The following is a 10,620-nucleotide window of genomic DNA, read 5'->3' on the forward strand; positions in this document are numbered from 1 at the left end:
GTGGCTGTTAACTATGGTGACGGCTGAGGAAATGAAGAGATGTAGACAAATTCCAGATGAATTTTGGACATGTTGACAGGATATTCTCATGGCCCAGAGATGAAAATAATCTAGGTTCTGGGGTTTGGACTTGAGCCCCTGGGTTAATGGTGGTGGTCGTTATTAACCTGGGGACATTTGCAGGGGGTATACCTGGGTTAGAAGGATGGGGAAAGTATGTCATGTAAATTCTGAAGAGCCTATTAGATGTCCAAATGGGCATAATAGGGCTATTGATAATATAACATCTCAAATTTATAGAAATCCACGCACTTTACCATACAGGTTCTCAAGCTTTGCTGCAGATTACAATCAACTTCAGAGCTTTTAAAAAAAAATCCTGGTGTCCAGGCTGCCTTCCAGACAAATTATATCAGATTCTGTGGGGCAGGACCTTGAGATCTCCCTAGCATTGAAAACATTTTCCTGATGTCCTTTTACTTCTCTGTTGTGAAAGAAGGGGAGCACACTCCGACTTCAGTGTTCGTGTAAAAGAAAGTTTTATTCTACTCATTTCTACAGGCCTTTATAGCATACAAGGTAGTTTCCTACATGACTCCTTTCAGGTATTTCCGGGAAGGTACATTTTTTCTAAAGCCATGAGGTGTATTTACATATCTTTAGTCTTAAGGGACAATTTCTTTGGGGGCTAGACGGGGCTAGACGGGAAACAGTGGGGGCAGGAGACAGGAGCATGGAAGGAGCCCAGCAGGAGCTCAGAGATTATTCCCTCATCTAAATTGCAGTCTGCTTTCAGACATGCAAGGCTTTTGGCCTTTTCCTAGCCCAGAGCCCGCCTTCAGGCTTCCAGATCTTAGGAAATGGACTCTATGTATAATCTGTGGAGCCAGGGTACCTTCTGTGTCTCCACACTTTGTCTATATTTTCTTTAGCTCTTTGAACGTATTTAAATCTTTTTCTCACATGGGCCATCGTTTCTTGTTTCTTTGTATGTTTTGTGGCCTTCTTTCCCACCCTGAACATTTTTATATTTTAATGTGTTACCTTTGGAATTAAGGTGTCTATTCCTTACCCTTATATCCTTAAGCTTGTATTCATCTAGTGTTTTAACAGAGATTTCCTCAAATGCCAGGAGCTAACAAAATAAAAAAAGAAAATGTCTTTCCTCATCTTTGCAGATTGGCCTTTGCAAGGGCTCTACTCCTAAGGTTAGCCATCCTAACAGTGAGTTTAGAGAATAGCCCAAAGCAAAAGTGTGGGGTCCTCTCCAGTCTTTTCTGCACACATGCCTTGTCCTGGGCATGTGTGCAAGGCTTTAGGAATTCTCCAGTTTACAAGGATCTGGATGTCAACTTTCCTCTTGGAAATAGTGTTTCTTCATTGTTTCAGGTGCTACACTGTATGTCTCACAGCTGGTAATCCTTTGCACCAGGCAGCTGTGTTTTGACTGTACCCCTACAGTGTTCTGTAGGAAAGCTCTGTGAGTCACCTCTGCATGCAGGGCAAGTTCTGGGATGGTGAGCCTGAGATGAGTGTCCTGGTTTAGTCCTTCATGTTGTCACCAGACAGACTGGCACAGACATACATGTACCCAGTATGTACATGAAGGGATGGGGAAGGGGCCAGCCAGGGTACCAAGATAATTTCCTATCATTTCAAATTTTCTTTTTCTTGATTCAGTCTTTTCCCTATTACTGTAACTCTTACTATTTTCTGGAGCTTTGAGAAAGATGGTTCTGCCAGTTTTTGCTTGTCGCTTAAAGTTTCTGGGGATGGGGGGGGTGGAGTCGTGGAGCTTCTCACTTGACCATCATGATGATGTCACCCCTTGACATGGAAGTTGTTAATCTCACTCAAAATTAAGTCTATGGTTTTGCTTCATTTTAAATTAACGTGTTTATCAAGTGCATGCTATCTGTAAGGTACTGTTTCAGGTGCTTTCCAGATATTGTATGTGTTCTTGTCATACAACCCTTTGAAGTATTGCTCTTCCCTGTTTTACATGTGAGAAAATGGGCTCAGAGTGGTGTCATTTTCTGATACTGCACAACTAGTAAGTGATAAGAGCCAGAATCATCTTGCTTCCAAGGGAAATAAAGTTTTTGCACCATTTCTGCTCTATCATCTTGATTCCTTGGGCAGTATGATCCATATTACAGACATAGTTTCATTTAAGAAACACCCCAGTTTTATAAAACACAAGGCAGTTAGGTTTGGGGGTAGTGTTTGCCTGTCCTTTCCAGGCATTCGACTCCAGAGTCCATGCTTTCCCTGTTGCACCCAGCCCTGCATGACTTTTATTTCACTAGTTTTATAGAAGTACTTAATTAGGTATGTAGAAGTTTGTGCCACTATAAGCATAATTGTCAACTACTAATTTTTAATTCCTCAAAAGCACTGCCCTACTGTTTAAAATCCTTTCCTCATGCTAAATATTTCTGCTTTATGTAAGGTGAAGAATTACCTAAATAGCTTAACAGACATAAACAAACCTAGTTTGTTTGATGACAGTTATATTAGTCTTAATTTCAAGTTAATTATCTAATCTGTGGGGTCTTTTAACCAAAGAAATAAATCTGTCAGTACCTTTTCATTCTGTTAATTTGATACCTGTGACAGTTTGAATGTATTGTTCCCCAGAAAAAGCCATATTCTTTGATGTAATCTTGTGTGGGCGGACATGTCAGTGCTGATTAGATTGTAATTCTTTGAGTGTTTCCATTGAGATGTGCCCCACCCAACTGTGGGTGATGACTCTGATTGGATAATTTCCATGGAGGTGTTACCCCACCCATTGAGGGTGGGTCTAAATTAAATCACTGGAGCCATATAAAGGAGCTGACAAACAGAAGGAACTCAGTGCAGCTGAGAGTGACATTTCGAAGAGGAGCTACAGCCAAGAGGGACACTTTGAAGAATGCACAGAAGCTGAGAGAGGAGCTGCAGATGAGAGACAGTTTGAAGATGGCTGTTGAAAGCAGGCTTTTTCTCCAGAGAAACTAAGAGAGGACAAACGCCCCAAGAGCAACTGAGAGTGACATTTTTGAGGAACTGCAGCCTAGAGAGGAACGTCCTGGGAGAAAGCCATTTTGAAATCAGAACTTTGGAGTAGATGCCAGCCATGTGCCTTCCCAGCTAACAGGTTTTCTGGACACCTTTGGCCATCCTCCAGTGAAGGTACCTGATTGCTGATGTGTTACCTTGGACACTATGGCTTTAATACTGTAACTGTGTAACCAAATAAACTCCCTTTTATAAAAACTAATCCATCTCTGGTGTTTTGCATTCCATCAGCATTAGCAAACTACAACAATACATTAATTGAAAAATATGATCTGTAAGATGAGTCATCTTGCTTTTGACTTCATATTTAATATGTTGGAAAGATTGACTTTTCTAGGAAAGTGTCCAAAGCCATTCAAAATATCTCATATATTAAGGCAGATTGCTTTTTGACCCTGTGCAAGGCCTCTTGCATTCAAATCCTAGCTCCAACATCTTCATGTTAAATGATCTTGGGCTTATTATTTCTTATAACCTCCCTGGCCTTCATTTCCTTTACATGGAAGAGGGGATAATACTGCTGCCTACATTATTGTGTGTGGTGAGGATTAATTGAATTACTATGGGTAAAGTAAAAATCTGGTTTTGTAAATCCTTTTCTCCCTAAGCTTGGTATTTATCATATGAGTTTTATTTTACTCTTTTTTTAATATGGTAAAATATATATAGCATAATATTACCATCTTAACTATTTTTAAGCGTACAGTTAGGTGGTATTAAGTATGTTCATAATGTTGTACAACCATCACCACTGTTTTATTTCCAAAATCTTTTATCAGTACAAACAGAAACTCTGTTCCCATTAAGCAATAATTCCCTATTTGCCTACCCCCCGCCCCCCAGTCCTTGGTAACTTCTACTCTACTTTCTGGTTCTATGAATTTGCCCATACAACATATTTCATATAAGTAGAATTTTACAATATTCATCCTTTTGTGTCTGCCTTCTTTCATTTAATGTTTTCAAGGATCATCATTTTGTAGCATGTATCAGAATTTTATTCCATTGTATTGTTGAATAATATTCCATTGTATGTATATACCACATTTTGTATATCCATTCATCTGTAGATGGACACTTGAATTGTTTCCATCACCTGGCTGTTGTGAATAATGCTGCTATGAACATTGGCATACATGCCATATGGTAATTCTATGTTTAATTTTTTGAGGAACTGCCAAATAGTTTTCCACAGCACCTACACCATTTTATATTCTGACCAGCTATGTACGAGGGTTCTAATTTCTCCATATCCTAACCAAACCTCATCTTCTATGTTTTTTATTATAGCCATCCTAGGAGGTTTGAAGTGGTATCTCATTGTGGTTTTGATTTTTATTTCCATATGTGACTAATACATCAAGCAATTTTCCTGTGCTTATTGGCCATTTATATGTCTTCTTTGGAGAAATGTATATAGAAGTCCCTTGCCCATTTTTAAATTGGACAGTTCATCTTGTAGTTGAGTTGTCAGAGTTCTTTATATATTCTGTATATTAAACCCTTATCAGATATGATTTGCAAATATTTTATCCTGTTCTGAGGATTGCCTTTTCACTCTCTTGAGTATCCTTGGAAGCACGAAAGTTTGCGGTTTTTTTTTAAAATTTTTTATTGAGATTGTTCACATACCATACAACTATCCAAAGATCCAAAATGTACACTCAGTTGCCCATGGTACCATCATACAGCTGTGCATCCATCACCACAATTAATTTTTTTTCAATTTTTAGAACATTTTCATTACTCCAGAAAAGAAATAAACACAAAAAAAGGGAACTCAAATCCTCCCATACCCCTAATCACCCCCCTCCATTATTGATTCATAGTTTTGGTATAGTACATTTGTTACTGTTGATGACAGAATGTTAAAATACTACTAACTATAGTATATATTTGCAATAGGTATATATTTTTTCCTATATGCCTCCATTATTCTAGTTACAGTGTCATATATTTGTTCTAGTTTGTGAGAGAGATATCTAATATTTGTACAGTTAATCACAGACATTGTCCACCACAAGGTTCCCTGTTTTATACATTCCCATCTTTTAACTCCAACTTTCCTTCTGGTGACATATGTGACTCTGAGCTTCCCCTTTCCACCACATTCACACATCATTCAGCACTGGTAGTTAGTCTCACAAAATGCTACCATCACCTCTGTCCATTTCCAAACTTTTAAGTTCACCTTAACTGAACATTCTGCTTATAATAAAGAACCGCTTCTCATTCTTTTGCCTCATTCTATATCCTGGTAACTTATTTTTCATGTCTATGAGTTTACATATTATAATTAGTTCATATCAGTGAGACCCTGCAGTATTTATTTTTATGTGTCTGTCTTATTTCACTCAATATAGTGCCCTCAAGGTTTCTTCATCAACCCATTTTTTAAGATGGTTTTGTTCACATACCATACATTCCATCCTAAGTAAACAATCATTGGTTCTCTGTATAGTGACGTATTTATGTATTCAGTACTATCGTCACTATCCATAGAAGGACATCTCCATTTCTTCCACAAGGGAGGAGGAAAAGTCAAAGAAGGCAGAGAGACAAAATAAAGAGAGATAGAAAAAAACAAAAACATGACAGCTAGAAAGCAACAAAAGGAAAGATAGCGTTAAACTAAAGCAGAATAAAGAGTCAGACAACATCACCAATGCCAGGAGTCCCATACCCTTCCCCTATTCCCCACCCCCTCCATATGCATTTAGCTTTGGTATATTACCTTTGTTATATTAAAGGAAACATAATACATTGTTTCTGTTAATTATAATCTCTAGTTTGCATTGGTTATATGTGCCCACCAATCCCACCCTATTTTTAACACCTTGCAATATTGACATTCATTTGTTCTACCTCATGTAAAAACATATTTGTACCTTTTATTACAATTGTTGCGCACCCTCGGTTTCCCTGAGTACACTGTCCCAGTCTTTATCTTTCGTCTCTTGTTCTGGTGTCCCACATGCTCCTAACATTCCTCTTTCAACCATACGGTCATCTTTGTTCAGTGTACTTACATTGCTGTGCTGCTATCTCCCCCAATTTTTTTCCAAACCTCTCACTCCTGTCTTTTCCTTTCTGTCTGCACGTGCTTCCTTTAGTGTTTCCTGTATAGCAGGTATCTTATTCACAAACTCTCTCATTGTCTGTTTGTCAGAGAATATTTTAAGCTCTCCCTCATATTTGAAGGACAGTTTTGCCAGATATAGGATTCTTGATTGGTGGTTTTTCTCTTTCAGTATCTTAAATATATCACCCCACTTCCTTCTTGCCTCCTTGGTTTCTATTGAGAAATCCACACATGGTCTTATCAAGCTTCCTTTGTATGTGATGGATCGCTTTTCTCTTGCTCCTTTCGGGATTCTCTGTTTATCTTTGACATTTAATAATCTGATTACTAAGTGTCTTGGCATAGGCCTATTCAGATCTATTCTCTTTGGGGCACACTGTGCTTCTTGGATCCGTAAGTTTTTGTTTTTCATAAGAGATGGGAAATTTTCATTGATTTCCTCTATTATTGCTTCTGCCCCTTTTCCCTTCTCTTCTCCTTCTTGGACACCAATAACATGTACATTCCTCCTTTTCATTTTGTCCTTAAGTTCCCGGAGACGTTGCTCATATTTTTCCATTCTTTTCTCTATCTGTTCTTTTGTGTGTAGGCTTTCAGGTGCCTTGTTCTCCAGTTCCTGAGTGTTTTCTTCTGCCTCTTGAGAGCTGCTGTTGTATGCTTCCATTGTGTCTTTCATCTCATGTTGTGCCTTTCACTTCCGTAGATTCTGCCAGTTGGTTTTTCGAACTTTCGATTTCTACCTTATGTATGCCCAGTGTTTTCATTATACAGTTCATCTCTTTTGCCATATCTTCCCTAAAGTTTTTTTGTTTTTTTGTTTTTTTTTTTTTTTTGTGATAACAGATCAATTTTAATTCTAGCACCTGAAGCTATACAAGGGTACGCTTTATAAACTTCATGGACTGTTGTACACATTCAGTAAAGTGACAACTGTGCAATACCACTTAGTATCTCAAAATCAGGAAACATACTTCGGAATTGTTTAAACACAATCCACGGAATTAAAAACAAAATCAGAAGTCATCCACAGTTATACTAATTGTCAAAAGTTTTACATTTAATACTTGATATAACAGTCAATATGTAGTAAGGGATATTTAAAGTGATTTCAGATTCTCATCCTGTAAGTTGTACTCTACTGGGAAGCTTTATTGAGTAGGTATGTGACTGGCCAAAGTGGGTACAACCAGGACCAGAACAGCAGGTAAAGTTCTACCACAGTTTCCGTACCTCCACTTATTTTTCCTTTTGTCAGTTAAAAGTGAACAGTGAGAATTAAATACTTATCTTTACATATACACAAGGTATGCTGTGAAAGCATATTTGCTTACAAACATATAAAAATACTTGTTAACTAGTTTGATAAGAAAATAATGTATAAAAGTATATAGCAAAAACATTAATCATCTCTGACCCCGGAAAGATCAATTCCATATTTTACATTACATTAAACAAAAAAGTTTTAGTTTTTTTTGAATCCCTTATCCAGAAACACTTAAAAAAGAAGACAGACAGAAATTGTTTATTTCTACCCTCAACCTGGCTGTGAAGAGTTAAATTAAAAAACTAAGAACAATGAAATGCTTAAGTCCAAAATGAACCAAATATCTGGCCACGTAGACTGTTACCACCTTCAAGAGCAGGAGTAATAATAAAGGCTTGAAAAGCGGTTTCGAATCCATAAAGGAAATAGGCATTTTGGTATTTTGGCCACGGGAAAACAAAGTTATAGCATCAGTTAAGGTCTGAGATGTCTCACTTTTGCAGATTCAATTCAGAGTATCTAAGGTTAACTAAAGCTGACATCAAATTTGTTAAAGGTGGGCAAAAATTCACATTTAAAAAAAAAAATACTAAGTTTCTATTTAGAGTAACAGTAAGCAATATGACTCCAGAAGTTAAAAATCATTTCACACCTAAGACTTCAGCTTGGCAAACAGCTTGGGTTCCAAAACTGATTCATCCCTATTAAAATGTAAGTCCTTAAAAATGTGTCTGTGTATATAGATATACATTTTAAAGGAATCAGATAACCTTAGAAGCAGCCTTAGTGTTTCCTTTTAATCTGTCTTGAAATGACCATAGTATCTTCATGGAAAGGATTAGCCAGCTTCTTGGTCTAAGGCTAATATGGTGATCATTTGTCAGACTTGCTTGTCTAAGGCTAAGAAGGTACCGACAAGATGTAAACTGTAAGGAGAGAAAGAGAAGATGAGGACTTTTCCTGGCAGTTGGTAGCTAAAATTCATGGGATTCTTAGAAAATTACACAGTGGCAGCCTTTCTTATCTTTTTCTTTCCGCGTTGGTTCTGGTGAAGGAGGACATTCCTGCTCTTGAAATTTCCTTATAACCCGGACAAGTTCATGGAAAGCTTGATCTACATTCATCCTAATCTTTGCTGAGGCCTCCATGTATGTTACCTTAAGTTGCCGTGCTAACTGCTGTCCTTCTTCCTGTGTTACCTGTCTCTGATGATCTAGATCTGCTTTATTACCAATTAAAATCATCGGAAATTCATCACGGTCCTTTACTCTGAGAATCTGTCTTTGAAACTTAAAGATTTCTTCAAAGCTGCCTCTATCTGTGACTGAAAAGACCAACAGGAAACCCTCGCCAGTCCTCATATACTGTTCTCTCATAGCTCCAAACTCTTCTTGTCCTGCAGTATCCAGAATATCTAGCCGGGCTGCTCTGTCATCTATCACACACTGCTTTGTATAGGAATCTTCAATGGTTGGATCATAATCCGTTACAAAATAGGACTGGATGAACTGGATCGTGAGCGCCGACTTGCCCACGCCGCCCCCGCCGACCACCACGAGCCGGTACTTCTCCTGGCCGGAGCCGTCCCGCCAGCCCGTCGCGGCCATGGGGACGCCGCCGAGCCGTCGCCGCCCGCCCTAGGCCAGGCTCCGGGGACGTGTGCGGCCGGCGGGCTGCAGACGAGCAGCCGGGCGAGGGTCCCGGGTACCGGGAGCTGTGAGGGCCGGTCCGCGCGTTAAGCCCGGCGCCCGAGGTTGGCCGGTCCCGCCCAAGGCGTGGAGAAGCGGGGTGTCCAACGCGACCAGGGGCGGCAACGACCGGGGGAGCGCGCTCCTCTATCCGTCTCCGCAGCTCCAGCCGAACGCAGCCTCCAGCGCCGCTACAAATGGCCGTCTCCCCTAAAGTTTTTAATTGATTTAGCATTAGTTGTTTAAATTCCTGTATCTCAGTTGAAGTGTAAGTTTGTTCCTTTGACTGGGCCATAACTTCATTTTTCTTAGTGGCCGTTGTAGTTTTCTGTTGTCTAGTCATGGTTTCCTTGATTAACCCAACCAGGTTTTCCCAGACAAGAACGGGCTCAGGACCCAGAAGGGAGAAATATTATCTTATTAGAGCATATAGAGATTATACTTTTTTGTATGTATTAACATTAAGTTCTCTATTTGTATATTACATGTTTGCAAATTGAAACGAGAATTGAGGGATGTTTGTGCCTCCAATGGAGTGAATATGAGCAGATGAAAACCTTGCCTTATTGCAGCTGGAAGCAGTTTAAAAGATTTCCAGAGAAATGAGAAATGCCACCCAAAGATTTTAAATTTTGTGCTTGGTAAAAATGATTAGTAATAGGGACAGGACTACTACTTATAATATGTCAGTCAGCTGAATTCAGAGACAAGTTACATTGTTGAATAAACAAATTTTAACCCTTTAGAGAAACATTATATTGTTCCACACTAACTTTTATTTATGCAGATGTTGAAATAAAGCACATCCATCTGTGGGAAAAAAAAAAGATCCATACTGGACACACAGGGCCTAAATATAGTCAAAGAGTCAGATATATTCCCAGAAAAATATGATATGGAACCAAGATAAAGTGCCATTAAGTGCATGTTCTTCAAGGCTTAACAGGTTTCTAAGAGTGGGCTAGGCTGGAGGGGTTGATTTGAGACTTACAGTGTAAGATTTTCAGTAGAGTAATGCTAAATTTGAGGTCAGTTGTTATTGATAAAGGCACAAAGAGTAAAATGTTTTCAATAGCGAATGAAAATCTTGTTAGCAATTTGAATAGACGCAGAATAGGAAATCATTTAGGAGAAAATTGCTATTCAGTTGAGGAAAGACCTGAGGCTGAGCCCTGAAATGATGGTGGGAATGAATGGGAAGACAGGGCCTTCAGGAGTTGTTTTTTTTTGTTTTTGTTTTTGTTTTTGCATTTTTTGCTGCTTCTTTATTAGAGAAGATATTTATTTACAGAAAAAGTCATGCAGAAAGTATGGAGATCTCATATACTCTTTTACAGTTATCCTCATTCTTAATATTTTTCATCAGTGTGATGTTTTTGTTACAAGTGTTAGAACAATTTTATTACAAATAAACTGTTAACTGTTGTCCCTAGATTATATTAGGGTATACTGTGGAGTTGTCAAGTCCTATGTTGTTGTTTTGTAAATTTATTCTTGTAACATATATACAACATTGAATTTTG

The 10,620-nt window shown here is 38.5% G+C and overlaps 1 protein-coding gene across 1 annotated transcript; it reads right to left on the reverse strand.

Moving 5' to 3' along the window:
• Window positions 1-7,380: 7,380 nt before the first annotated feature.
• Window positions 7,381-9,293, reverse strand: LOC119525972 (ras-related protein R-Ras2). Its single transcript, XM_037824743.1, has one exon. It carries the CDS (start codon window positions 9,014-9,016, stop codon window positions 8,402-8,404), a length of 615 nt encoding a protein of 204 aa, XP_037680671.1. The 5' UTR covers window positions 9,017-9,293; the 3' UTR covers window positions 7,381-8,401.
• Window positions 9,294-10,620: the final 1,327 nt, after the last annotated feature.

The sequence above is a fragment of the Choloepus didactylus genome (genome assembly GCF_015220235.1).
Source record: "Choloepus didactylus isolate mChoDid1 chromosome Y unlocalized genomic scaffold, mChoDid1.pri SUPER_Y_unloc5, whole genome shotgun sequence".
NCBI classification, from domain to species: domain Eukaryota; kingdom Metazoa; phylum Chordata; class Mammalia; order Pilosa; family Megalonychidae; genus Choloepus; species Choloepus didactylus.